This window comes from Paramormyrops kingsleyae, chromosome 19, assembly GCF_048594095.1.
Source record: "Paramormyrops kingsleyae isolate MSU_618 chromosome 19, PKINGS_0.4, whole genome shotgun sequence".
Lineage (NCBI taxonomy): Eukaryota > Metazoa > Chordata > Actinopteri > Osteoglossiformes > Mormyridae > Paramormyrops > Paramormyrops kingsleyae.
The window spans coordinates 11,775,771-11,799,199 of record NC_132815.1 but is presented as its reverse complement, the minus strand read 5'-3'; the positions used below and the strand labels follow the sequence as shown (position 1 = coordinate 11,799,199).

At 51.1% G+C, this 23,429-nt stretch overlaps 1 protein-coding gene across 10 annotated transcripts in view; it reads left to right on the top strand.

The window, feature by feature from the left end:
- LOC111856664 (nesprin-1-like) overlaps positions 1-23,429 on the top strand; it is a 141,326-nt gene that overhangs the window by 106,375 nt on the left and 11,522 nt on the right. For all 10 annotated transcript variants that reach the window (XM_072703134.1, XM_072703135.1, XM_072703138.1 and 7 more), the window contains 34 exons: positions 450-581; positions 790-878; positions 1,193-1,334; positions 1,976-2,107; positions 2,197-2,352; positions 2,502-2,711; positions 3,041-3,142; positions 3,232-3,351; positions 4,032-4,232; positions 4,412-4,585; positions 4,679-4,810; positions 5,271-5,467; positions 6,675-6,807; positions 6,910-7,092; positions 7,818-7,967; positions 8,682-8,858; positions 8,948-9,103; positions 9,307-9,462; positions 9,543-9,713; positions 9,873-10,006; positions 10,115-10,319; positions 11,093-11,275; positions 11,360-11,506; positions 11,911-12,065; positions 12,165-12,312; positions 12,433-12,527; positions 12,649-12,883; positions 13,710-13,904; positions 14,831-14,956; positions 15,266-15,421; positions 16,853-17,011; positions 17,453-17,619; positions 21,369-21,531; positions 22,863-23,050. In XM_072703134.1, coding sequence (XP_072559235.1) covers positions 450-581; positions 790-878; positions 1,193-1,334; positions 1,976-2,107; positions 2,197-2,352; positions 2,502-2,711; positions 3,041-3,142; positions 3,232-3,351; positions 4,032-4,232; positions 4,412-4,585; positions 4,679-4,810; positions 5,271-5,467; positions 6,675-6,807; positions 6,910-7,092; positions 7,818-7,967; positions 8,682-8,858; positions 8,948-9,103; positions 9,307-9,462; positions 9,543-9,713; positions 9,873-10,006; positions 10,115-10,319; positions 11,093-11,275; positions 11,360-11,506; positions 11,911-12,065; positions 12,165-12,312; positions 12,433-12,527; positions 12,649-12,883; positions 13,710-13,904; positions 14,831-14,956; positions 15,266-15,421; positions 16,853-17,011; positions 17,453-17,619; positions 21,369-21,531; positions 22,863-23,050 — 5,369 coding nt within the window. The remainder of the gene's footprint in view (positions 1-449; positions 582-789; positions 879-1,192; positions 1,335-1,975; positions 2,108-2,196; positions 2,353-2,501; positions 2,712-3,040; positions 3,143-3,231; positions 3,352-4,031; positions 4,233-4,411; positions 4,586-4,678; positions 4,811-5,270; positions 5,468-6,674; positions 6,808-6,909; positions 7,093-7,817; positions 7,968-8,681; positions 8,859-8,947; positions 9,104-9,306; positions 9,463-9,542; positions 9,714-9,872; positions 10,007-10,114; positions 10,320-11,092; positions 11,276-11,359; positions 11,507-11,910; positions 12,066-12,164; positions 12,313-12,432; positions 12,528-12,648; positions 12,884-13,709; positions 13,905-14,830; positions 14,957-15,265; positions 15,422-16,852; positions 17,012-17,452; positions 17,620-21,368; positions 21,532-22,862; positions 23,051-23,429) is intronic.

Genomic DNA, 23,429 nt, shown 5'->3' with positions numbered 1-23,429 from the left:
TGCAGGTTCGAATGCCACTTCTGTGTGTGGACCTTGCTTGTTCCTCTGTGTTGTTTCCTCTGGATACTATCCAAAAGGCATGCAGTCACATTAATTGCCATCTGTAAATTGCCCATTGTGTGTGTGTATATGAACCCTGTGATGGATCGTCTGTGATTCTGTCAATACTGAAGTATTGTTGAGGCAGGCTTTGGCTTATTAAATAGTTTTGCTTCATGAACTCAGTGACTCTGCCAGCATTGAGAGGCTTGGCTACCCACCAATAAAATTATAGAAATGCTTCCTGTATACCCTGGCAGAGAAACATTGGATTCTGCTGTTATCAGATATCTAGCTGTCTCCTTTGTGCAGCTTATACATTTTGCAGCAGTGCCATCTGATGGTTAGGAGGTACACTGCATGTATTTTATGGTTTCTGATATCTGACCCGTGACCCGTCTTCCCAACAGGGGTCCCTCCAGGAACAGGAGATCAGCGAGCCAGACTCGGGGCTCTCCCAGAGCCCTAGTGTACAGGACTGGTTAGCCCAGGCCCGGTCCACACGCTGCCAGCAGCACCAGGACAGCCTACAAAGGCAAAAGGTGTGTTGGTGCTCTGGGTGGCAGGAAGCCAACCTGGCTGATATGTAGATCTGGAGGTCTGCTTTGCACACTTGCTGCGAGCCGAGTGAATCCCTGCTTGTGAGACACTCAGGGGGCATTAGGGTAGCATTAGCATAGCATAAGTATAGAATTAGCATAGCGTTAGAGTAGCGTGTGGTGTGACTCACAAGTGCTCTCCACCTTCCAGGAACTGGAGGAGCAGCTGGCTGAGCAGAAGAAGGTGTTACAGTCCGTGGCCGACCTGGGGAAGGAGCTCATGACGCCCAATGGCTCGGGGTATGCCCACCTGCTTCATGCCACCAGCACAGCGAGGCCTGTTTGTAATCATCCCTCACCTGTGCTCTACTCTGGGCTCACTCTGCGCAGTGTCACCCTAACACAACTATATCCTGACTACGGGTGATGTACCTTAACTGTGCCATGACCCAGTGGTAATACTGGTCTACTTCGTCAGACTGTGCTGTGTTCCAGTGTAACTGTGCTATGTTCCAGTGTAACTGTGCTGTGTTCAGTGTGACTGTGCTGTGTATTCTCATCTAACTGTTTGATATCTTGTCTTAACTGCGGTGTTTATGCCCCCCCATCTGCAGCGTGTTGGGCAGCATTCCTCCTGAGCACGCAGAGGGTGAGCTGGCCGACCAAACCAGGAACAGGTGGGAGGACCTGAGCAGGGACCTGAACACCAAACTACAGCTGCTGCAGAACACGGCGGAGCAGGACCATCGCATGCCGGTACGGGTCACTGCCTCCAGTAGCTGGCTGAGACACATGTCCTAAGCTGTCTCTTAACCTCACGTTTGACATAGCTGTCACATTTTCCCATTGGGACAGCAGAGAGATTTGTGTAAAATGATGTCACAAAGTAGAAACAGGGACCTTATTTGGACTACATGAAAGAAAGAATGTAATGGGGGATTATATCTCTCAGCAGGTTAGTGATGTATGCATGTGTCTGGAATGTTATGGGTTTAAGTCCCATGGCTGGCGGATGAGTCTTATACCTGTTGGGCCTTGAGCAGGACCCTCCAGCCCAGCTGCCCTGATATCTGACCCCAAGCTTTCCTCACGTGTACGTCAGTGAACAGGAGTCAAGTCTAGGGCTTGATTGTCCTAGTGGCACAAAGTGTCTGCGGATTTAAATGTAAATGCCAATAACGTCTGGGCTGGTGGCTCAGGATCGCTGTGTATGTGGCAGAGGAGCTTGATGAGAGATGATTCCACAGGTAACTGAGTGCAAGCGAAAGCAGCTTGTCACCTGACTTGGCCCCGCCCCTGGAGATCCATGACCCCCCCCCCCCATGCTCATACAGTCATGTGTTTTGTTATCATAATGAAGCTTTGGGAGATCTTCCACCGTGTTGTCGCCTCTCCAGGTGTACAGCAGAGCCAGCAGTGTCAGCACGCCCAGCTCCGTCTACAAAGAGGAGCCTTCTGTTCTGGATAAGTCCTCCATCAGGACTCTGTTTGAAGATTTCAACGACACTCTCCAGGAGGCCTCCTCATTGGTACTAATGCGGACTTGTCCCCGCCCACCTCCAGAAGCCTCGCCCACCTCCAAATTGTTCACTGATTCATGTATGTCTCCTGTATACAGACAGGGGTCACCGAGAAGAGGGGCAGGTCACTGGAGCAACAGCTGTACTCAGCTGTCTGCTCTGCCTCCTCCTGGACGGACGATGTGGAGAGCAGCCTGTTCTCCGGGCACGTGCTGCTGGCAGAGGGCGCCGAGGCTCAGCTGTGTAACCAGGAGGTGAGCTCCCCGCCCCCCCAAAGGACCTGGAGTCCCATAGGCGGTGGTGGAATGGCGGATCCAATGGGAAATTTGCTGTCGTACCCTTGAGCACTTTCTGCAGTGATTTGGGGGTCAGGCTACTGAGGAACGTGTTCCCAATCCGGCAGGCCCTCGGGAAGGATGTCCGAGAGGTGGAGGAGGAGGTGGGGCGGAGCAGGAAGCTGGTGGCGGACTCGGCGGGGCTGTGCAAGGAGGCGCAGGCTCCGATGGAGGAGGCACTGGACTACCTGCATGTCCGGCTGGAGACCCTGGACTCGGTGCTGGAGCAGCGCTGTGAGGAGACCAGGAGGAGGCTGCAGGAGCTCAGCTCCTTCCAGGTGGGATTAGTTCATGCATGTCTGTCTGTCTGCCGCAGTGTCAGTCTGTATGTCTGTCTGCCGCAGTGTCAGTCTGTATGTCTGTCTGCCGCAGTGTCAGTCTGTCTGTTTGCCTGCCACTGTGACTATGACCTTCCATCTGTCATAAAAGTACAAATGCTAACTTTTTTGGGTAATTGATAATATTACTATCTCCTGTGCCTCTGGGCTTTATTAATTGGTGCTAATGCTACCTCTTTTGTCTGTAGACTTTGCTAATTGGTACTGATACTCGTGTCTGTAGTCTGTGCTTAGTGACACTGATGCGACGCCGTCTCTCCCGTCTCCAGACAGAGCTGCGGCTGCTCTTCACAGCTTTGGCGGAGACGAAGCGTCACGCCCTCCAGAGGCTGGCGGAGGTCATGGACAGGCCGGCCCCCAAACAGGCCGAGGTAAGCAGTCATTCGCAGATACAGCATCGCCCCCCTGCTTCCCCGTGACTCCTCCTCTCCGTGAGTCTGATGTCCCGCTTCCCCCACAGACCATCGCGGAGGCTGAGGAGAGCGTGCGGGAACTGGAGCAGAGGATGGTGGAGCTGAAGTCCAGGGGAGAGGTTCTCCAGCCTGACCAGGTTTGCACCCAGGAGCTGCTCAAGCTGCAGGTGAGCTCACAAACACACTGTCACATCCGCGCCTCCACACTGCACAGACACACTGTCACATCCGCGCCTCCAAACTGCACAGATACACTGTCACATCCGTGCCTCCACACTGCACAGACACACTGTCACATCCGCGCCTCCACACTGCACAGACACACTGTCACGTCCACGCCTCCACACTGCACAGACACACTGTCACATCCGCGCCTCCACACTGCACAGACACACTGTCACGTACTCGTCTCCGCACAGTGCAAACACACTGCTACGCCCATGCCTCCACACTGTACAGACACATTGTAACACAGGATTAGTGTACTGCATAGTGTCAGTACTGCTGAAGTGACTGTGTTATCATAGTGTTAGTGTACCCCAGTCAGTGCTGTCACATAGTGTTAGTGTACCCCAGTCAGTGCTGTCACATAGTGTTAGTGTACCCCAGTCAGTGCTGTCACATAGTGTTAGTGTACACCAGTCAATTTGCCAAATGGGGAGATGGGGGTTCAATGTACCCCCGTGTACCTATAGTGTTATTGCTGTCACACAGTGTAAAATCACCAGTTTGTCATAAAGACTCATGCTCCTCACTGGACTGCCCTGCTGGTGCTGCCCTCTCATGACGCTTATGGAAGAGGTGATCTTGACTGTAAGAACTCCCCATCCCCTGCTGTCTGCCACAGGATGCCCACGAGGAGCTTGTGCATCTGGTGGGCTCGCGACGCAGTGGGCTGAACCAGAACCTGGCCCTGAAAGTCCAGTGCGAGCAGGCGCTGCAGGACCTGGTGGATCTCCTGGACACGGCCCAGGACAAGATGGCCGCCGACCAGAAGATGATCGCCAGCTCTGTGGACGAAGTGCAGAATGTACTGGACAAGCACAAGGTGGGCCCGGGAATATGGGGAGCCGTGCCGTGCAATTTGTTAATCATACCGTTTAACAATATCATATATATTAATATGATATATATATATATCTTGATCCCCTTGTTTACAGAGCAGATTACGCACTGAATGTCTGGTATGAACTGCATACTTTAGCATCCTGGCTTCTCCCTCCACAGGAGTTCTTCCAGGGGCTTGAGTCCCACATGATCCTGACGGAGACGCTTTTCCGGCGAATTGGCGGATTTGTGCTGCCCCGGGAGAACCAGGCCCTGGAGGAGACGCTGGCGCAGGCCCAAGGGGTGCTCAAGCAAGCGCACAAGCGGGGCGTGGAGCTCGAGTACGTCCTGGAGGTGAGGTCCGCCCTTGGATGCTCTGACACTCTGACCCCCATCCCTGTTCTTTTCCTCGGTGCGCTAATGCATGCTGCCCCCTCACCCCCACAGTCGTGGACCCTGCTAGAGGAGCAGTACCAGGCCCTCCTTACGCAACTGGAGGCAGTGGAGGCCAGCATCCCCACTGTAGGCCTGGTAGAAGAGACTGAGGAAAGGTTGGCTGAAAGGATCGCACTGTACCAGGTACCAGGTCCTCCCTTTCTGCACCCCATTCCTTAGATACGATAGATACATCCAAAGCTTTCAACAAGGTATAAGTGCAGCCTGCAAGTCTGAGAGGAACACGGGCGACCGGATGTGGATGTGGCTCTTTCCACCGTTGAGGAACCATGCGAGAAACACCTCGTATTTTTTGGTGGTGGAGGGATCTGCAGGCAGTGTTAGCTCGCCGACCCGAGACGGGCTGTAGGTCTCCATGAGGACCTCCATGGAGGTGGGGGCTGCTTCATTAAAGCCCTGCAATACGGCAGTAAGGACTTGAACTTGATGTGAGGGCCAATGGGGGGCCAGTGAAGAGAGACAGAGAGGGGTGTCACATGAGAGCATCAAGAGCTCAAACTGAGCAGAATGGATAGATAACAATCCTCCAGCTTGAACTCCAGCTTGCTAACTGTTGCCCCCCCCCCTCCATGACCCGCTCCAGCGGCTGAAGGCAGGCCTGGCGCAGAGGCAGCCCCAGCTGTACCAGGCCCTGGAAGACGGCAAGCGCCTTCTGCTGACGGTGAGCTGCTCGGGCCTGGAGGCCCAGCTCACACAACTGGCCGAACACTGGCTCAGCTGCTCCACCCGCGTCAACAAGGAGCTGCACCGCCTGGACTCCACCCTCAGGCACTGGGCCAGGTCAGGGGCCGCCGGGGTCAGGTCACATCACACCCCAGCGTCACTTCATGCCAGTGCCACATCACTCCAGGGTCACATCACACCCAGGTCACATACATACTCAGCATTTATTCAGAGGCTTCGCTATTGGTACAGTTCACCCACTGTGACGTTTTAAGCAAAAGGCAGTCAAAGAGAATGTTTAAAGCTGTTTATCTAAGTAGTAAATATATATTTACTCAGGAAAAAAAACTATTTAACATTAGCAAACAAATCTTATTTGTCTTATAAGGAGAGGTTAGCTGAGCTGAATCTGTTTAGCCTTGAGCAAAGGAGACTGAGGGGGGACATGATCCAGGTCTATAAGATTCTAACAGGTCTGGATGCTGTTCAGCCAAATGGCAATTTCAATATTAGTTTATATAGTAGAACTCGTGGCCATAAGTGGAAATTAGTGGGAGAACATTTTAAAACAAATTTGAGGGAGCACTTCTTTACACAGCATGTAGTTAGAGTATGGAATAGTCTTCCTGCTAGTGTAGCGGAAGCTAAAACCCTGGGTTCCTTTAAATCAGAGCTAGATAAGATTTTAACAACTCTGAGCTATTAGTTAAGTTCTCCCCAAACGAGTTTGATGGGCCGAATGGCCTCCTCTCGTTTGTAAATTTCTTATGTTCTTATGTAAATGCAAACAAACAGAATAAGAGGAATTGCTTCTGTCTCCAAAATGTGACTGATACCTTGCTGGATGACTAGAAGAAAATGAATTGAGGTATTTATTAGCCAAATAAGGTGAGCTAGTGGTCGAGTCAGAAAATACATGGGTGTGTTGGATGATTGCTGAAAATACTGCGGTGATTTTAGGAGAGGATTGTAAATCAACCACATGAAGATAATTTAACCATCATTTTCTTTAATTGCCCTAAGACTTTTGCTCAGTACTTTACATCCATCTATTACAGTCAAAGGAATGTTCTCTGAACTCACAAAGATGGCTGAGATTGTAAAATATAAAAATGCTTTTGGCGTTCAGTGAACAGAGATCCACGATTTTGCTGATTTCAGCAGAGACCCTTCACAGTGTTCACCCTGTCCACTCTTCAGCACCTGAAGTCAGCAGATCCTTTGTGGCCTGAGACATGGAAATATGCTACGAGCCTAAATGTATAACCCCCATACCTGTCACCAATACTGTGTTTCTAATGAGTGTTCGTCACATGACCCTCAGGTACCAGGCAGAGTCCGCTGAGCTTAACCAATGGCTGAGATCGGCTCTGGACCGCTTGGAGTTCTGGTCCACGCAGTCAGTGACGGTTCCCCTAGAGTTGGAGACTGTCCGGGACCACCTGTACGCCTTCCTGGTGGGTCAGGGTGGGGGCCCAACTACCTTTCATGTTTCATTTCGGTGGGGTCATATCCAGGCCAGTATCTCACTCATCCTTCTCCCCCACCTTTCCCAAAAGGAGTTCTCCAAAGAGGTGGATGCCAAGTCCTCGCTGAAGGCCTCAGTGCTGTACACCGGCGGGCAGCTGCTGCGGTTGAAGAAGGCGGAGACGGCAGTGCTGCGGGCGGCGCTGGGCCGGCTTGACACGCAGTGGGCCGAGCTGCTGGCGCGCATCCCCATCGTGCAGGAGAAGCTCCACCAGGTAGCGCTCCAGCTCACCCAGGCCCAGGGGCAGAACCCAACGGCCGGGGACGGGGGCACAACCCAGCGGGCCACCAGGAGGCTCCCAAAATGATTGATTCAGAAAGATAACCAATCAGGTTGTAGAGGAGGTGACTCTGCAACTAGAGGAGGCAGAACCAACCAATGAGATGTCTTGGTCGCTCCTCCTCTGGTTGCTTGGACCCATCTCATCTACAATCTGATTGGTTATCTCTCTGAACCTCATTAGCTCTAAGCATATCAGGAGCAAATTGATCTTTAATTTACGTGACATTGTGTCCAAAATGAGAGGTTCAACTCATCATCCCAGTGAGTAATATAAGGTAAATGAATGTGTGAAAAAATGTGTCCTTACTTTATGACAGCAGGCTGTGAAAGGAATAGTGTCTCCTAGGAATATACTCAGTCCTCTTTTCCGGAATATTCTATGTACAGTCATCAAGCTAAACAATAAGGATAATAAAATTTAGGGTTTATCCAGGACTTTGAAAATTCCCCAAGAAAACACGTCATATGAACAATGCATTGAAGTGTTAAACCATGGAGCTCCTGGTATTTGATTCACTCAGACTGTATCCTGTCATGTAAAGCAGCTTTTTCACCACCCTGCCTGTCACAGACACGGTCGCGTTTTCTGTATGTGGGAAAGGATGGCGTACGGGGGAGTCGAGGTAAAATGGCGTGCGTGTGCCTGTCCCTCCGCAGCTGCAGATGGAGAAGCTGGCGTCCCTGCATGCCATCACCGAGCTCATGAGTTGGATCTCCCTGATGGAGAATGTGATCGAGGAGGATGAGGAGAAGATCGACGGGGCCGTGGGGTCAGAGGCCATCCAGAGCTATCTCCAGAAGTACAAGGTAACCCCTCTGTCCATGGAGTAGCAGAGAATTTATATCTAAAATGCGATTTGCCCATTAGGTGACATAGGCGGCCACCTAGGGTGCCCTCAAGGGTGCCATCTTTTGAGGGGGTGCCAATTAGCAATCCAGGTTCAAATTGCCTAGGATGGGTGGTGGTGGTATTTTCCTTGAGCTCCAAAAAACTTCAATTGGCACTGATTATCTTGCTATTACAGCATAGTCAGACAAGTAACCAGAGTGGTCTATGATGTGCAGTCAGGCAAGTAACCAGAGTGGTCTATGATATGCAGTCAGACAGGTAACCAGAGTGGTCTATAATGTGCAGTCAGGCAAGTAACCAGAGTGGTCCATGATATGCAGTCAGACAGGTAACCAGAGTGGTCTATGATGTGCAGTCAGACAGGTAACCAGAGTGGTCTATAATGTGCAGTCAGACAGGTAACCAGAGTGGTCCATGATGTGCAGTCAGACAGGTAACCAGAGTGGTCAATGATATGCAGTCAGACAGGTAACCAGAGTGGTCTATAATGTGCAGTCAGGCAGGTAACCAGAGTGGTCTATGATATGCAGTCAGACAGGTAACCAGAGTGGTCTATGATATGCAGTCAGACAGGTAACCAGAGTGGTCTATAATGTGCAGTCAGACAGGCAACCAGAGTGGTCCATGATGTGCAGTCAGACAGGTAACAACAGGTTGATGTGGTCTTCCAGGGGTTTAAGATCGACCTGAACTGCAAGCAGCTGACGGTGGACTTCGTGAACCAGTCCGTGCTGCAGATCAGCAGCCAAGACGTGGAGAGCAAGCGGAGTGACAAGACCGACTTCGCCGAGAAGTTGGGCGCCATGAACCGGCGCTGGCACGTCCTGCAGGGCCGCATCACCGAGAAGGTCTCTGCTTGCGTGTGCACACGTGCAGCCTGTTTCATGCGGTGAGGTCGCACGCATGCCGCTCCAACTTCTATGTGCTTGATTTCTAGATCCAGCTGCTGGAGGGTCTGTTGGAGTCCTGGACGGAGTACGAGAACAGCCTACAGACCCTGAGGACGTGGTTTGCTGCTCAGGAGGAGAAGCTTAAGAAGAAGAACCGCATAGAGGACCTGGCCTCTGTCCAGAATGCCCTCAAAGATTGCCAGGTAAGGACTCACAAACCCACACGATAATCAGAAAGGCTGCTTCACATTTCCAAGAGTTAGCCTTCTGGTCCAGAACATGGAGAGCCACTTGATTCCTGATCATAACAACCCAACACTGCTGTGACATCAAACTTAAACTGTTACTGAACACTCTGCAGCGACGTGATCCGTCTCACCCTCACCGCCTACTGCTTCCTTCTCAGGAGCTGGAGGAAATGATCAGGGAGAAGGAGAAGGATGTGGAGAAGGTGGAGGAGCGAGGTCACGGCCTCATACTGAACAAGAGAGAGGAGATCTGCACTGTCATCACAGAGACACTCCAAAGCCTCAATCACACATGGGCTAACCTAGATCACATGGTAGGCTTTTCTGCATTAGCGCAGCAACCGGCTGTCACCAGGGGATTTTCGGGTAGCTCCTAATGGCTGTACCCTTTCAGACCGGACAGCTGAAGATCAGCCTGAAGTCAGTGCTGGAGCAGTGGAACCTCTACAAGAGAGCATCTGAGGAGATCAGTGGATACCTGATGGAGGGACGGTACTCGGTGTCCCGGTTCCGTCTCCTCACAGGTTCCCCGGAGGCTGTGATGGTCCAGGTGGAGAATCTGCAGGTACCGTAAGAGCACGGCGAGTTCTGTACTTCAGGAGATCCAGTCAGCCTCCTCAGCTGTACATATTTGAGCCTCCTGCCTCATTGGCCTGCCTCGGTGCCTTCATAAAGAGATACTCATGTGATTCTGATGGACTCCCTGTGCTCTGCTGCGGTATAGAACCTCCAGGAGGAGCTGGAGAAGCAAGAGAACAGTCTGAGGAAGTTTGGCTCCCTGACGCACCAACTGCTGAAGGAATGCCAGCCCGCTGTGGCTGACGTTCTCAACGGCGCCCTCAAGGACGTCAATTTGAGGTGAGGCCTGGGTGGGTGAGGGTTGCATGTTGGGTTAGCATTTGATCGGGTGCCAGAAAGGCAGTCGAATGGAAGCTAGAACCTCGCTGAAGGGTTGAGCTCTTTCAGGTGGAACGGGCTGCTAGAGGAGATCGGGGAACAGCTGAGGAGCAGCAAGGCTCTGCAGCAACTGTGGCGGCGGTACCAGGAGCTTTACGGGCAGAGCGCGGCCGCCGTCCAGCGGCAGGAAGAGCGTGCCAACCAGCTGCTTCAGGCCGCCGACAGCAAGGACGCCGGTGACGAAGAGGTGTCATCCTGGGTCCAGCAGTGCATTGTGAGTGAGACAAGCGCCCGGTGACGGCTTTGCCGGGCCGTTTGCACCGTCCTCATTCGGGGCGGCCCAAGGGTGCCCCGGTCACCCATTCCTGAATCTCTCAGAACTTCCCTTAGAAAGTGTGATCATAAAAAACCACAACGGCTTTTGAATGGCAGTCTAGTGTTTGTCACCAGTCGCTATGGCGATCGCCTGACAAATGCCCACCCCCACCCCCTCCCTTTTCAGCTGTGTTGGGGTAGTTGTAGCGGCTGTCCTGCTCTGGTGGCCGAATGGTGCGCGTTGCGTTTGCGCGAATGCAGCTCGTCTCCCCTTAACAAAGCCCCTTTCAGAGGCAGACAGATGCAGATTTACAGACTGAGAGGTTCCCTGGGGAACGGGGCCACCCCACGGCCCCCACAAGCCCCCCACCTCTGTGTCAGCATTCCAAACGAATGGTTCTTGGCAGCAACTTGACACCGTTAAACGTCACATAATTTAATTTAAGTATTGGAGTTAAACAGTAGCCCTCTTGGTCACAGCCGTGTTAGAATCAGAGGCGGACATTTCAGGTCCAGAAAGTAAAAATCCAGACCAAGATTTTGTTTCAACCAACCAGTTGAGTATACAGAGTCACAGTCACAGTCACAGAGTACTCAACTGGTTGGTTAAAACAAAATCTTGGTCTGGATTTTTACTTCCTGGACCTGAAATTTCCAGCTCAGGTTGTAATCAGCTGGTATCAGTGTTGTACAGCAGACCCATCGGTGACAGGTGTCCTGATCTTTCTTCAGGAGCTGCTGCAGGCCCATCGGCCGTTACAGGAGTCCCTGCATGTGCTGCAGGAGCTGGGGGAGCAGCTGAGGAGGCAGGTGGACACCTCCGCAGCCGCGACACTGCAGTCTGACCACCTGTCACTGGCTCAGCGCCTGGCCGCAGTGGAGCAGGCGCTCGTCAAACAGCAGGCAGTGCTACAGGTACAGACCCCCCCCCCCCCCCCATCCTGATTGGCCAGCTCCGATACCCTTCCCCAAGCTTACACTGCGTGTCTGACCTCCCAGGCTGGTGTGCAGGACTATCAGAACTTCAGCGAGCAACTAGACAAGCTGGACCGCTGTGTTGCAGAGGCAGGACAGGTTCTGAAGACGCCGGACCCCAGCGGAACTGCCGAGCTGTCGGTCATACAGGCCCGTATGGAGGAGCTCAAGGTACCGCAGCCCTAGGGCTAATAAGCAGGGGTGTCGTTAGGCCTCATTTAGGGGGGGCTTTAGCCTCCCTAAAATGTTTTGTAGCCCTCCCCAAATAAATGCACACTAATTAATTTAAGGAATGTGGGCCATTTCCATCAGAACCCCCTAATAAAGACATACCCTCCCCTTTCATAAATCTCAATGAGTCTCATGCTCCTGCTAATAATAATAATAATAATAATAATAAATTTAAGCAACCTTGATTGTTTTTGAGGTTACAATGTAAAGAGATGACATCTGACATCTGGTATATGTCACCCAGTACTGATCAGTTCAGTCATTAAGGTCTGATTCATTTGGGTCTCCGAGTCGGAGCTCAGGCTGGGACTGACCCCCACTGTGTTTGCTGTGCTGCCCCCTAGGGGCAGATGCTCAGGCTGAGCAGCATGGCCCCCGACCTGGAGCGTCTCAGTGAGCTCGGCTACCAGCTGCCCCTCAGCGACGCTGAGGTCAAGCGGGTGCAGAGGCTGAACCGCAGCTGGGCCAGTACCACGGCACAGGCCACCGAGAGGTTCAGGTAGGGGCCGAGCTGGGCCCGGGGCAGCAGCTCCGCCGCATTTGGACCTCATATGGTGGACCCCCCCCCGTGATGCATCTGTGCATCGTTTCCGTGCAGCAAGCTGCAGGCCTTCCTGCTGGAGCAGCAGAGCTTCTTGGAGAAGTGCGAAGCCTGGATGGAGTTCCTGGAGCAGACGGAGGAGAAGCTGGCCGTGGAGATCTCCGGGAACTACCAGAGCCTTCTGGAGCAGCAGAGGGCCCACGAGGTAGGAGGCTGGCGTGGGGGTGGACACGTACCGACACGCTTCCTCCAGCACGGGACCACCTGATGACACGCAGACGTGTGCGCAGATGTGAAAGCGTAACTCGTGCAAACGTGTGCGCAGATCTTCCAGGCTGAGATGTTCTGCAGACAGCTGGTCCTCCACTCTATCATCAGTGACGGTCAGCGGCTTCTGGAGCAGGGACAGGTGAACAACAGGTAACCCCACCCTTCAGTCCATAGAAAAAAATTAAGCTTAGCTATCCCAATGTTTTTTGACATATGCTGTGGTGTCACTGGTCCATCCCTTCCTGACCACCTCTGTGTCGCTGGTCCGCAGAGACGACTTTAGCCTGAAGTTGGCGTTGCTAAGCAACCAGTGGCACGGGGTGGTGCGGCGTGCCCAGCAGCGCCGCGGCATCATCGACAGCCTGCTGCGCCAGTGGCAGCGCTACATGGAGATGGCCCGCAAGCTGCGCGGCTGGCTGACGGAGGCGGCGCAGCAGGTGGATGAAGCCCAGCAGGGGGCGCCGGTGCCTCTGCAGCAGGTCCGCTGCCTGCTGGATGAGGTGCAGGTGAGATTATCTCCCCCCCCGCCGACCCCCCGAGGGCCTTTCAGCTCAGGCTTGTTAGCGTGGCGTGGTTAACACTGTAAATTTCGCATTTAGTCCTTTGCGCTTATTAATCACGCAAATTGCCAGAATGCGCGTGTGGCGCTTGGTGCATTTTCCTCATTTAATGAGTTCCCTTTGAGCATCCTGGTTTCCTCCTACAGTCCAAAAACAATCAGTTCAGCTCACTGGCGCCTCCGAGTGGCCCGTGGTGTGTGAGCATGTCCTTTTATTTATCTGAAACTTCTATCCAATTTGTTGTAGAGCGAAGGTCTACAATATAAATGCAGGATTTGAACCCATAACCTTTACATTGTTAGCACTACTTACTTGTTGAACTACAGGAACATTTTTGCTGAACTACAGGAGCTTTTACCGGCTGCTTGGGATTTGTACCAGGCTACAAGCCCCCACTCTCCTTCACCTCAGTGCTGCTAAGTAAAGACAGTACAGTAAACATCTTTTGGACTCTCCCGCTCCCTACACTGTCAGAAAAAAGGGGACAGTCCTGGTACAGTTTTGCTGCCCAAGGTACAAACAACATTACTGCATCCCCAGTGGTACAAAACTGTTGTGCAGAGTCCAACAGCTGTGGTACAACTGGTCGACCCTTGAAGGTACAGCCCCAGTGATAATAAATCGTATCCTCAAAGGTACAAACTTTTTTTGACAGTGACTGGGGCAGCCTTTACTTTCATCCAGTTGAAACCAAGCTTGGCAAACATTTACCAGTATGATGCTGTGCGGACATGTAGTGGCGCCCCCTGCTGACGGCTCCCCGTCCCTTCAGCTGAAGGAGAAGGCCCTGCACCGGCAGCAGGGCAGCTATATCCTGGCTGTGGAGGCGGCGCGGCAGCTGCTGCTGTCGGTGGACAGCGGGGCCGAGGCGGAGCTGCAGGCGGAGCTGACGGAGGTGCAGGATCGCTGGAGGCACGTCGCCACCCGGCTGGACGAGCGCCGCAGGGAGCTGGATGCTATGCTCAAGGTGGGCTCACCCCCCTACCCTGTGGCCCCCTCTGGAGGCAAACAGGGTCATTTTACCCCCCCTCCCCACACACACACACACACACACACACACACACAGCATCCCCGCTGCATTCCTATTGGTCGACGATGACTCAGAATTAGCTGCGACTGTAAGATGGGGGGGCACAGTGTTATGGGAGATGAACGGAGATGGGGGAGGAGCACTGTGTGAATAGAGAGGTGCGTGTGCATGAATTATGCATCAGGTTCACTGGGCTAAAATGTTAAATGGGGGGGGGAATGCAGTGGTACTTCAGCAGGGAGCTTGAGAAGAATTCAGCAGATATAAAAAGGGCCCTCAAAGTGACCAGGCAGGCAGTGTGTGCGTGTGTGTGTGTGTGTGTGTGTGTGCGTGTGTGTCAGCGGGTATACCTTACCTTATGTCCCCACAACGTGATGAATACCCATTTTTTTCTCATATGGGGCCCAGTTTCCTGGTCCCCATAAGGGAAAACTCAGTTTAATAAAAATCTGTGACTGCAATGAAAAAACTAGAAGTGCAAAAACTCTTGTATTCTGCTTGGTTACTTATGGTTATGGTTATGGTTATGGTCATGGTTATGGTTATGGTTATGGTTATGGTTATGGTTATGGTTATGGTTAGGGTTGGGTAGGGGTTAAGGTTGTCATAGTTAGCGTTAGCATTTTTCCCATAGAAATGAATGAGCGGTCCCCATAAAGATATGTTTACCCAACATGTGTATGTCTTTCTGTGTGTGTGTGTGTGTCTGTGCGTGTGTGTGTGTGTGTGTGTGTGTGTGCATACTGCTCCTCCTGCTTCCTACCATGTTGGTCTACCAGCTACACTACTGCAGCAGGAAATTTATTGCGCACCGTGCAGCACGGATGATCTGATGACTCTATGTGTGTGTGTGTCGATCGCAGGACTGGGAGAGATGTGAGAAGGGAATCGGAGGCTCGTTAGAGAAGCTGCGCGTTTTCAAGCGTAAGCTGTCCCTGCCTCTACCTGACCACCAGGAGGCGCTGCATTCGGAGCAGATCCGCTGCAAGGTGACAGTGATGTGTTAAAGTCCGTAGCCATGCACGGCATCCGTAATGCCAGTATTATGCTGTATTTCTTTTATTATTGAGTATATTTAGCTGATTATTCTCCTGATAATAGTAGTATGAAATGCATATGAAAATCAGGTGATTGAAAAGACAACAAAAATTTAATGTTATGTAGGAGAAGTAGGATGTTTTTACAGACCTGAAGTGTATCAGTGTTAATACAAAAAATATATATATATATATATATATTGTTGTAAAGCTCAGCAAAGTCAGCACTGCCCCCTGCTGACAGACTTTGTGTTTGCACAGGAGCTGGAGAACACGCTGGCCAGCTGGACAGAGGAGCTTTCACACCTGGGCCTCCTGAAGGGGGCGCTCTTGAGTGGCATCAGCACGGATGACCTGTCTGTGATGCAGGAGCGCATCCAGCTGCTGCACCGCCAGTGGGAGGAGATCTGCCATCAGGTAAATCCCCCCCCACCCCAGCTCCAGCTTTTCCCCCCAGTTATAATCCGTCCAACACACAAATATCTCATCCACTCACCTCCAGCACACATTTAGATTCTATATATCCAGTATGTAACCATCTATTCTGTGACATTTGTTTTTTTTTTAGTTTGTAATTCTCACTGTGGCCAGAGTGGGGTGCTGCCACGCCAATTAAATGGCATCTGACTCAGTGAATGAAATGTGTCAGTCCGGCCCCTATTTGGTCTCAGTCCTCCTTTGCTCAGGCTGAGAAATAGCACAAAATATAACCCCCCCCCGCCCCCGATAAAAGAAAGAAAGAAAGAAAGAAAAAAAACTAAAGCAGAGGAAGGATATGTAGAGCAACAGCCGCACACACATCCGGCGCTCCGCCTGAGCGAGTGGGTGAGCGTGACGGCTCTAGCGGGGGCCACAGGCATCGTTGGCCGCGGCAGCTTGAAGCAGAGATCGGTGGTGGCCTCACAGTGGCGACTGCAGACATGAAGGACGGCCCTCACTGCAGGTAACGGGCCCCCCGCTTCACAGTGAGCCGTTTCCGTTTTCGTGCCGGCCCGGCCGGCGTCCCTCTGCGGGTCTGCAAGGAGCCGTTTTTGTTTTCCGGCGAGGTTGCAGTTTCAGGCGCCTTGCCGCGGTGAAGACTTTTCCGGCGGCTGTTGTAAATCTGCCTGGTACATCAAATGCGGCCTTTTTTTAATGTCTTTTTTTCTTCGTTTACGCGATTCATGAAGAGGCACTTTTTGCAGACATTTCTCTGTCCAGCTCTGATAGCAGAATGTTTTACGTAGCCAGGCTGCCGTTTCCCCGGTAACAGAGCGGGTGTGCGATCTGCAGTAGCTCTAACCTTTTTTCCATTCTCTGTTAATGTAGCCCAGGTGAGCATCGTCTGTGTAGTGTACACCTCCATCTCTCTATCCCTCTTTATCCTTCCCTCTTATTCCATCTTTTCTTTATATTCCTGGTTTTTACATGCTCTAGACATCAGGATGCAGCTGAAACCTGGTCATTCACTGGAAGCTCAGCCTAGCTGCAGTTACGCGTAGTTGACTCCTTGACAGCCGTATGTTTACAGTACAATGTGTTGTTTGCCCCGGTTGTACGTCACTTTGGACGAAAGCGTCAGCCGAATGTGTTAAACGCAAATGTAAATGAAACCGCATACAACAACAGTAATAATGGTTAACAGCTTGGTCGATAACATTATAATTATGCATTCTGTTATTGACTGAAAATGAATTCAGCATGACAGTTTAATAGTAGCATTACTATTTGAAGTTAACGTAGTAAGTTCTGTATTAGTCGGATGTGAGATACATTGCAGTTGACTAAATTATTAGAAATGACAGAGAATTATGATATTATCCATTTACAGTGTACCATCCCTGCTCCCCCCCCCCCCCCCCCCCGCAGCTAGCCCTCCGCAGGCAGCAGGTCAATGAGAAGCTGAACGAGTGGGCAATCTTCAGCGAGAAGCACAAGGAGCTCTGTGACTGGCTGACTCAGATGGAGAGCAAGGTCTCGCAGAACGGGGACATCAGCATCGAGGAGATGATCGACAAGCTGAGAAAGGTGGGTGCAGGGAGCAGGCAGGCCGCATGGATGCCGCGTGTGTGTGTGCGTGTGGTTATGCACGCATGCGTGCTTGTCTTTCAGAAACCACAGTCTGGTGTCTCAGCAGAACCTGTTTGCACATGCAGGAGGATGAGAACATGGTTTCTTCTTAAACATCATGTAATCAACAAGAAACGGATTATGGAATACTGGAGATATTGAAAATGTTTGAAAATTTCAGAATATTCTCAGAATACTGTTAGTTAAAATGGAAAACATGGAAGAACTTTTCATCAAAACAACATGGATTTTGGTAGAAGCTATACTCGACAATTGCTACTGGAATTCCAGAAGATTCCACAGATGTTAAGCGATTTAGTAATTAGCTGCTCTTGTTTTGCGGTGGACCGAGTTGCACCAAATCATCATCAGCGTGGGTTGACCCCCGTGCCGTTTCAGGACTACCAGGAGGAGATGGCCGTGGCCAAGGAGAACCGGCTGCAGCTGCAGCAGATGGGCGAGCGCCTGGCCAAGGCCAGTCACGAGGGCAAGGCCACCGAGATCGGCAACAAGCTCAGCAAAGTCAACGAGCGCTGGCAGCACCTGCTCGACCTCATCGCTGCCAGGTGAGCTTGCTGGCCCCGCCCCCAAACCTAACATGCCCCGCCCACGCGAGCCACGATTGGATACCTTTGTTTGAAATGCAAGCTGATGCAAAGTTCTCAATTATCTCCTGAAGCTTGAAATGAGAGCAAGAAATAACACACAGATAACAAATAAAATAATCTCTACTTTACTTGAGGGGGCACAAATAATGTAGTAGTACACTCTTACTTAATGTATTAATTAAACAGAAACTAAGTGTTAGTTAGGTACTGATCCCATGTTCGTTCATCGATAATCCTGACATTTTATGTGTTCCATGCAGTTACTATATTTGCTCATGGTTTGTACCTGAGTAGTAACTGAGTTACTAAGTTGTTTGTGCCACCTCAGAGTGTAACCAAAAATTATTGTCATCGTTCATTTATTTTCATATCTGGCTGTTTGTTTATCACTGTCATATATTAATTCAGAAACAGTCATTATGATCCTGCTAGAATGCATAAGGGACTCTTAATTGGTGACTATCTTTGACCTGGTATTACTCAGTGAGTAGCCATCTGGCTCCCTCCTCCAGGGCTGTGCAGCTGAATCCAGTCCAAGCCTTGAGCTTGGATGTTGTCCATGTATGTTTTAAATTTTAAAGTCCTAGCACATGCCATTCAGGTGAATGGGGGTGTGAGTGTGTGTGTGTGTGTGTGTGTGTGTATGTGCTCCAGGTATACCTTACCTTGTGGGGACCAGTTTCCTGGCCCCATAAGGGAAAACTCAGTTTAATAAAAATCTGTGACTGCAATGAAAAAACTAATAATGCCAAAACTCTTGTATTTTGCTTGGTTACTTATGGTTATGGTTATGGTTATGGTTAGGGCTGGGTAGGGGTTAAGGTTGTCATAGTTAGCATTAGCATTAGCATGAATGAGTGGTCCCCACGTGTGTGTCGGTCCCCATAAAGATATGTTTATTTATGTGTGTGTGTGTGTGTGTGTGTGTGTGTGTGTGCGCGCTGTACTGGCCTTCCTTGCAGTGCTGTGTATAGCTGTAGGCCGGCACAGTGACTCGGTGTTAGCTGTGTTACGTCACCCTGCCAGGGTTCGAAACCTGCCGTTGCTCTGTCTTTGCATGTCCTCACTGTGTTACGCCGCTTCTCTCTGGGGGCTCCTGTTTACTCCTGCAGCCCAAAAACATCCAATTAGGCGAATTCACATTTGCAAATTGCCTATAGTGCTTGATTGTGTGTAGCCGCGCCATGATGGACTAGCGTCCGATCGGGAGTGTAGCCCAGCCACGGGGGCTCCTGGGCCCCAGGAAGCCTGCCAAAGATAAAGTGCTTTGACGATGGATTACAGGCGGCCACATTCTACACATTAGAATGAAATGCCTGTTCAGGGCCAGAGTGTTTTCAAAAGAAGTTAGATGGGTGGAGATCGGGACAGTTTAGGAAGATGGGCGGAGATCGGGAGAGTTTAGGAAGATGGGTGGAGATCGGGAGAGTTTAGGAAGATGGGTGGAGATCGGGAGAGTTTAGGAAGATGGGTGGAGATCGGGAGAGTTTAGGAAGAGGAGCCATCAGAGACCGCCCCCCCCCCCCCCCTCACATAATCCCACTCTGACAGCTGCACCCCCCCCCCCCATTTCCTAGAAGAAAGTGAGAGTTCATGTCACTTGCTCCTGGGTGGGGGTAGCAGGGTTAGAACCCCTGCCCCCCCCCAAAACCAACACAACCCGGTCGTTGTCTCACCCTAACCGAGCAGTTGCTGGTCTCTGACGTCTGCAGCAGAAATATGTTTGAGATTTGGGGGGGAGGGGGCAGTCTGGTGTTTGCCCCACCCCGCTCCTCCTGCACAGTCCCATGCCGCCAGCTCACCAGCACATGCTAATGACTGTACGTTTTATTTAGCGACACGAGCACTTGTCACCCCTCCCCAGCCCTCTGTGGGGTGGGGGGAGGGGGGGCTGGTTCCCCCCCTCGAAAACATTCCAAGTGTCGTGCCGCAGTATTCCGGTGACTGCCACTTGTGAGCCGGCTCGCTCCGACACGGAACGCTGTAGGTACTTCATTTAGGCTCGCAGAAAGCACGCCGGTCCGAATCCATGGTTCTGGACTTCGGGAGGGACGAAATGGCAGGTCACCTCGACGAGGACGAGGATCTTCCGGAGTGTGACTGCGATATCACCAGGCAGGCTGACTGAACCCCCCCCTCCCCCCCCATGTGACTCCTATTCTAACTCCCTGTCCACTGTTTACCTGAGCAGATTTCTGTGTCTCCATATTTTTGGGACTCACTGCTTTTGCTGTGCATGTATCTGTTTGTTGGTAGAGGTGGGAAGAGTTGTGATTTTTCAGGTCCTCCCCTTCCCACCCCCCCAGGTTACTGAGTGGTCTGGTCCGACCCTGGGGAGATGGTTTGTTTTTGTTCGCAGTGTTGATGACTTTGACACGTGTGTCGCAGTTATCAGTGACACGCTGTACACGTGAGGCTGTCCTGATTGCAGTTCGTTTCAAAGCCACGCTGTGCTCTCTGATGGCGTTGAGGCCGGTGCTGCTTTTATGTGGAGAATTCTGCCCAACTGCTGACAGTTTGAGACAGTTACATGACCACAGAGTGTCATACTCAGTCACGCTCTTCGAATTTAGTGAGAGATTCCAGACGGGGCAGGGAGCAGAGCCTGCTGGCTGATTCCCAGCGTTCGGGTGGAAAGTGCACATCGGGTAGGGGCACTGGGGCCAGGCTGCAGTTTTTGGCTGTGAAAGTGACAAAATGAAAAAGATCAGTCAGTCTGTGAAATGCAGCTCGGGCTGCATTAACTCCTGTGAGCCCCGAGTGATGAAAATAGAGCGAGTTTTGGTTTGGGAAATTTCCCTTCTTGCTATATTTTGCTAGATAAACAATGATAATCAGAAACTTTTCAAAAAATAAACATGCTACAGTTGCCTGACCTTCCTGTGCTATAACCTTCCTGTGCTATAACCTTCCTGTGCTATAATCTTCCTGTGCTATAATCTTCCTGTGCTATAACCTTCCTGTGCTATAACCTTCCTGTGCTATAACCTTCCTGTGCTATAACCTTCCTGTGCTATAACCTTATGCACAATGATATGACCTAAACCAACTATATGCATATTAGAAGATATATTAGAAATGGAAGAGTGGAAGTTCCCTGGAAATGGGGTTTAGTAGCTGTCACGGTGGGTGGGGATTACTTACTGTACCAGTGCTTAGCCTGCCAGTGAACTTTGCTGTCATTAACACTGTACACTGGCTTCACTGCACAAGGTAATGCTTGAGATTGTTTACATCAAAGTTTGTCTAGTGAAAGTGAGTCTGATTGGGTTAGAAACATCAGAAATGGGAAAATGATACACTTCAGTGTTAATGGTTTGAGTGTGTGTGTGTGTGTGTGTGTGTGTGTGTGTGTGTGATTGTGAATGTTAACACTGGGTATACTTCTGTGCATTGTGTGTGTTGGGAAACACTGTTTGAAACTGAGCTGCAGCTGAGATATATTATGTTTGTGTGTCTCAGAGAAAGTCTGATTCTGCTTTCTGGAAACCTGTTTGAGAGAGAGTGTGAATGATCTGCATTCTCGTCATGTTACTGTGTGTGTGTGTGTGTGTGCGTGTGTGTGTGCAGGGCAGTAGCATTGCTGACGTGGCCATGATGAGATAGGGACTGTGCAGGAGTAGTGTGACTAGGTGGGGGGTCAGGGGTTGAAGCTGAGGGCCTGGGGGGGGCGTTATGCATCCCGCCTCACCGGCGCCTCCACGCAGGGTGAGGAAGCTCCGTGAGACGCTGGTGGCCATGCAGCAGCTGGACAAGAATATGAGCAGCCTGAAGTCCTGGCTGGCCCACATGGAGACACAGCTGGCCCGGCCCATCATCTACGACACCTGCGACGCTCAGGAGATCGAGAAGAAGCTGGGTCAGCAGCAGGTGAGGAGGCAGGCCGAGGGGCCGGGGGTGGGCTGAGGGGCAGGGAGCAGGCAAGGCCAAGGAGGTGATCCGAGGGGGGCGGGGCTGGCCGAGGAGGTGGGGTGAGAGGGAGGGCTGGGATGGGTCAGCTGCAGTTTGGCTGAAGTGTGAACACAGCGGCAAAATGAAAGGACAAACTAACACGAGAAACTAGCCCAAGCAAAGCAGCGTCAAGGTCATGGCCCTGAATGAGCAGGAGGTCTCTCTCTTGCTTCCTCTCCAATCTTCTCCTTTTTCAGACCGGTTGTCTTTTAGCAAAGTCCACTCAGTTCAGTTACAGCCAGCTGGGCTTCTACAAAAGAGCAGCTTTGCAAGAGGATGAAAGTTAAAAAATTAGGTGCCGTCATCTGTCACTCAAACAGCTCTGAGCAGCCAGACATGAGTATAAAGGGTGGCAGACACGAGTAATGACATATACAGGGTCATCGCCTGGTGGGGGAGGGGGGGGGGCTAGTGTTTTATGGGGCTCCAGACGGGGGGGGACCCCCTTTCCATTTGGCAGAATGTACAGAGAGGAACTAAGGTGACATTTTGTCAGGAGACCCAGAATTCCATGCTACATCTCTGCACACACTGACAGGCATAGATGAACGACCACACCTGGGCCGTCATGCATGGTCAGTGTCACTAGGCAGTATCCTCCTGCTGTTTCAGCTTATGATGTATCACACTTGCATTTGGAGATGTTGAAGCTGACACTCAAGACTCGGAAAGCAGGAGACCCTTAGACCGCAAACACACGTCACTTTGTCAGTGTCCCACAGTCAGTCACCATCCCCTGATCTGCATTTCCCTGCAGTCTAGTCGGCGTCACCATGCCAAGCTCGCATTTGAACAAAATGACTCTGTTTAATAGGAGAGAGTTAGGTAAATTTAATTCACTGATTTTTCTCGGAAGGTCCTGAGACCAGCTGATCTGACAGAGTAGGAAAGAGAATGTATATAATACTGGCAGACTAGATTTGCTCCTTTTCAGACATTTCGCAAATCTTCCGTGTAATCTGAACCATCCACTCCGCGATCCTTCGGAAAATTCAAATCCAAATCCGTCCTGTAAAAATCTTTTCTGACTCCTGCTGTTTTGTTTATCCAAAGACAACAGATATGTGCTAATTAGCAGTCAGATTAATCATTTTAGTTTCAGATAAACACGCTAAGAAAAACAGCCGTGAAAGACCTCAGTGTTGACACTGGCAAGGAGTCAGTTCAGAACCGCCAGTTGAGGGGATTTTCCATTGGGGATGTGGGAGAGGGACTGACCGCTGACAGGTGCCCCCCCTCCGGTTCCCCAGGAGCTCCAGCGGGACATCGAGAAGCACAGCACAGGCGTGGCATCAGTGCTGAACCTGTGCGAGGTGCTGCTGCATGACAGTGATGCTTACTCCACTGAGGCAGACTGCGAGTCCATCCAGCAGGCCACACGCAGCCTGGACCGCCGCTGGAGGAGCATCTGTGCCATGTCCATGGAGAGAAGGCTCAAGTGAGTGTGACACCGCAGGGTTGCTGGTTTGAATCCCCAATACTCTTAATAAGGGCAGTTGAAGTTACTGAAATAAGGAAACGTATATACCCTGTATTTATAGGTTTGTTGCTTTAGGAATGGAGTCATCCTGAAAAACAACTAATAATTAGAAGAAAATTATAAAAAGTAAAGAAATTAGAATGTGGGGTTGTGGAAATATTGAAATGTTTGCTTGCGCTGCAATATAGAAAGAGTTTGCAAGCAGCTATTTGATAAATACAGCTGTCTGATGGATTGTGTGTGTGTGTGTGTGTGTGTGATATTTTGGCTTCTGCGCCAGCCTGTCTCCACAATAACAGGAGGATAGCAGCTGTCCCCTCATATCAGACAGCGGGGG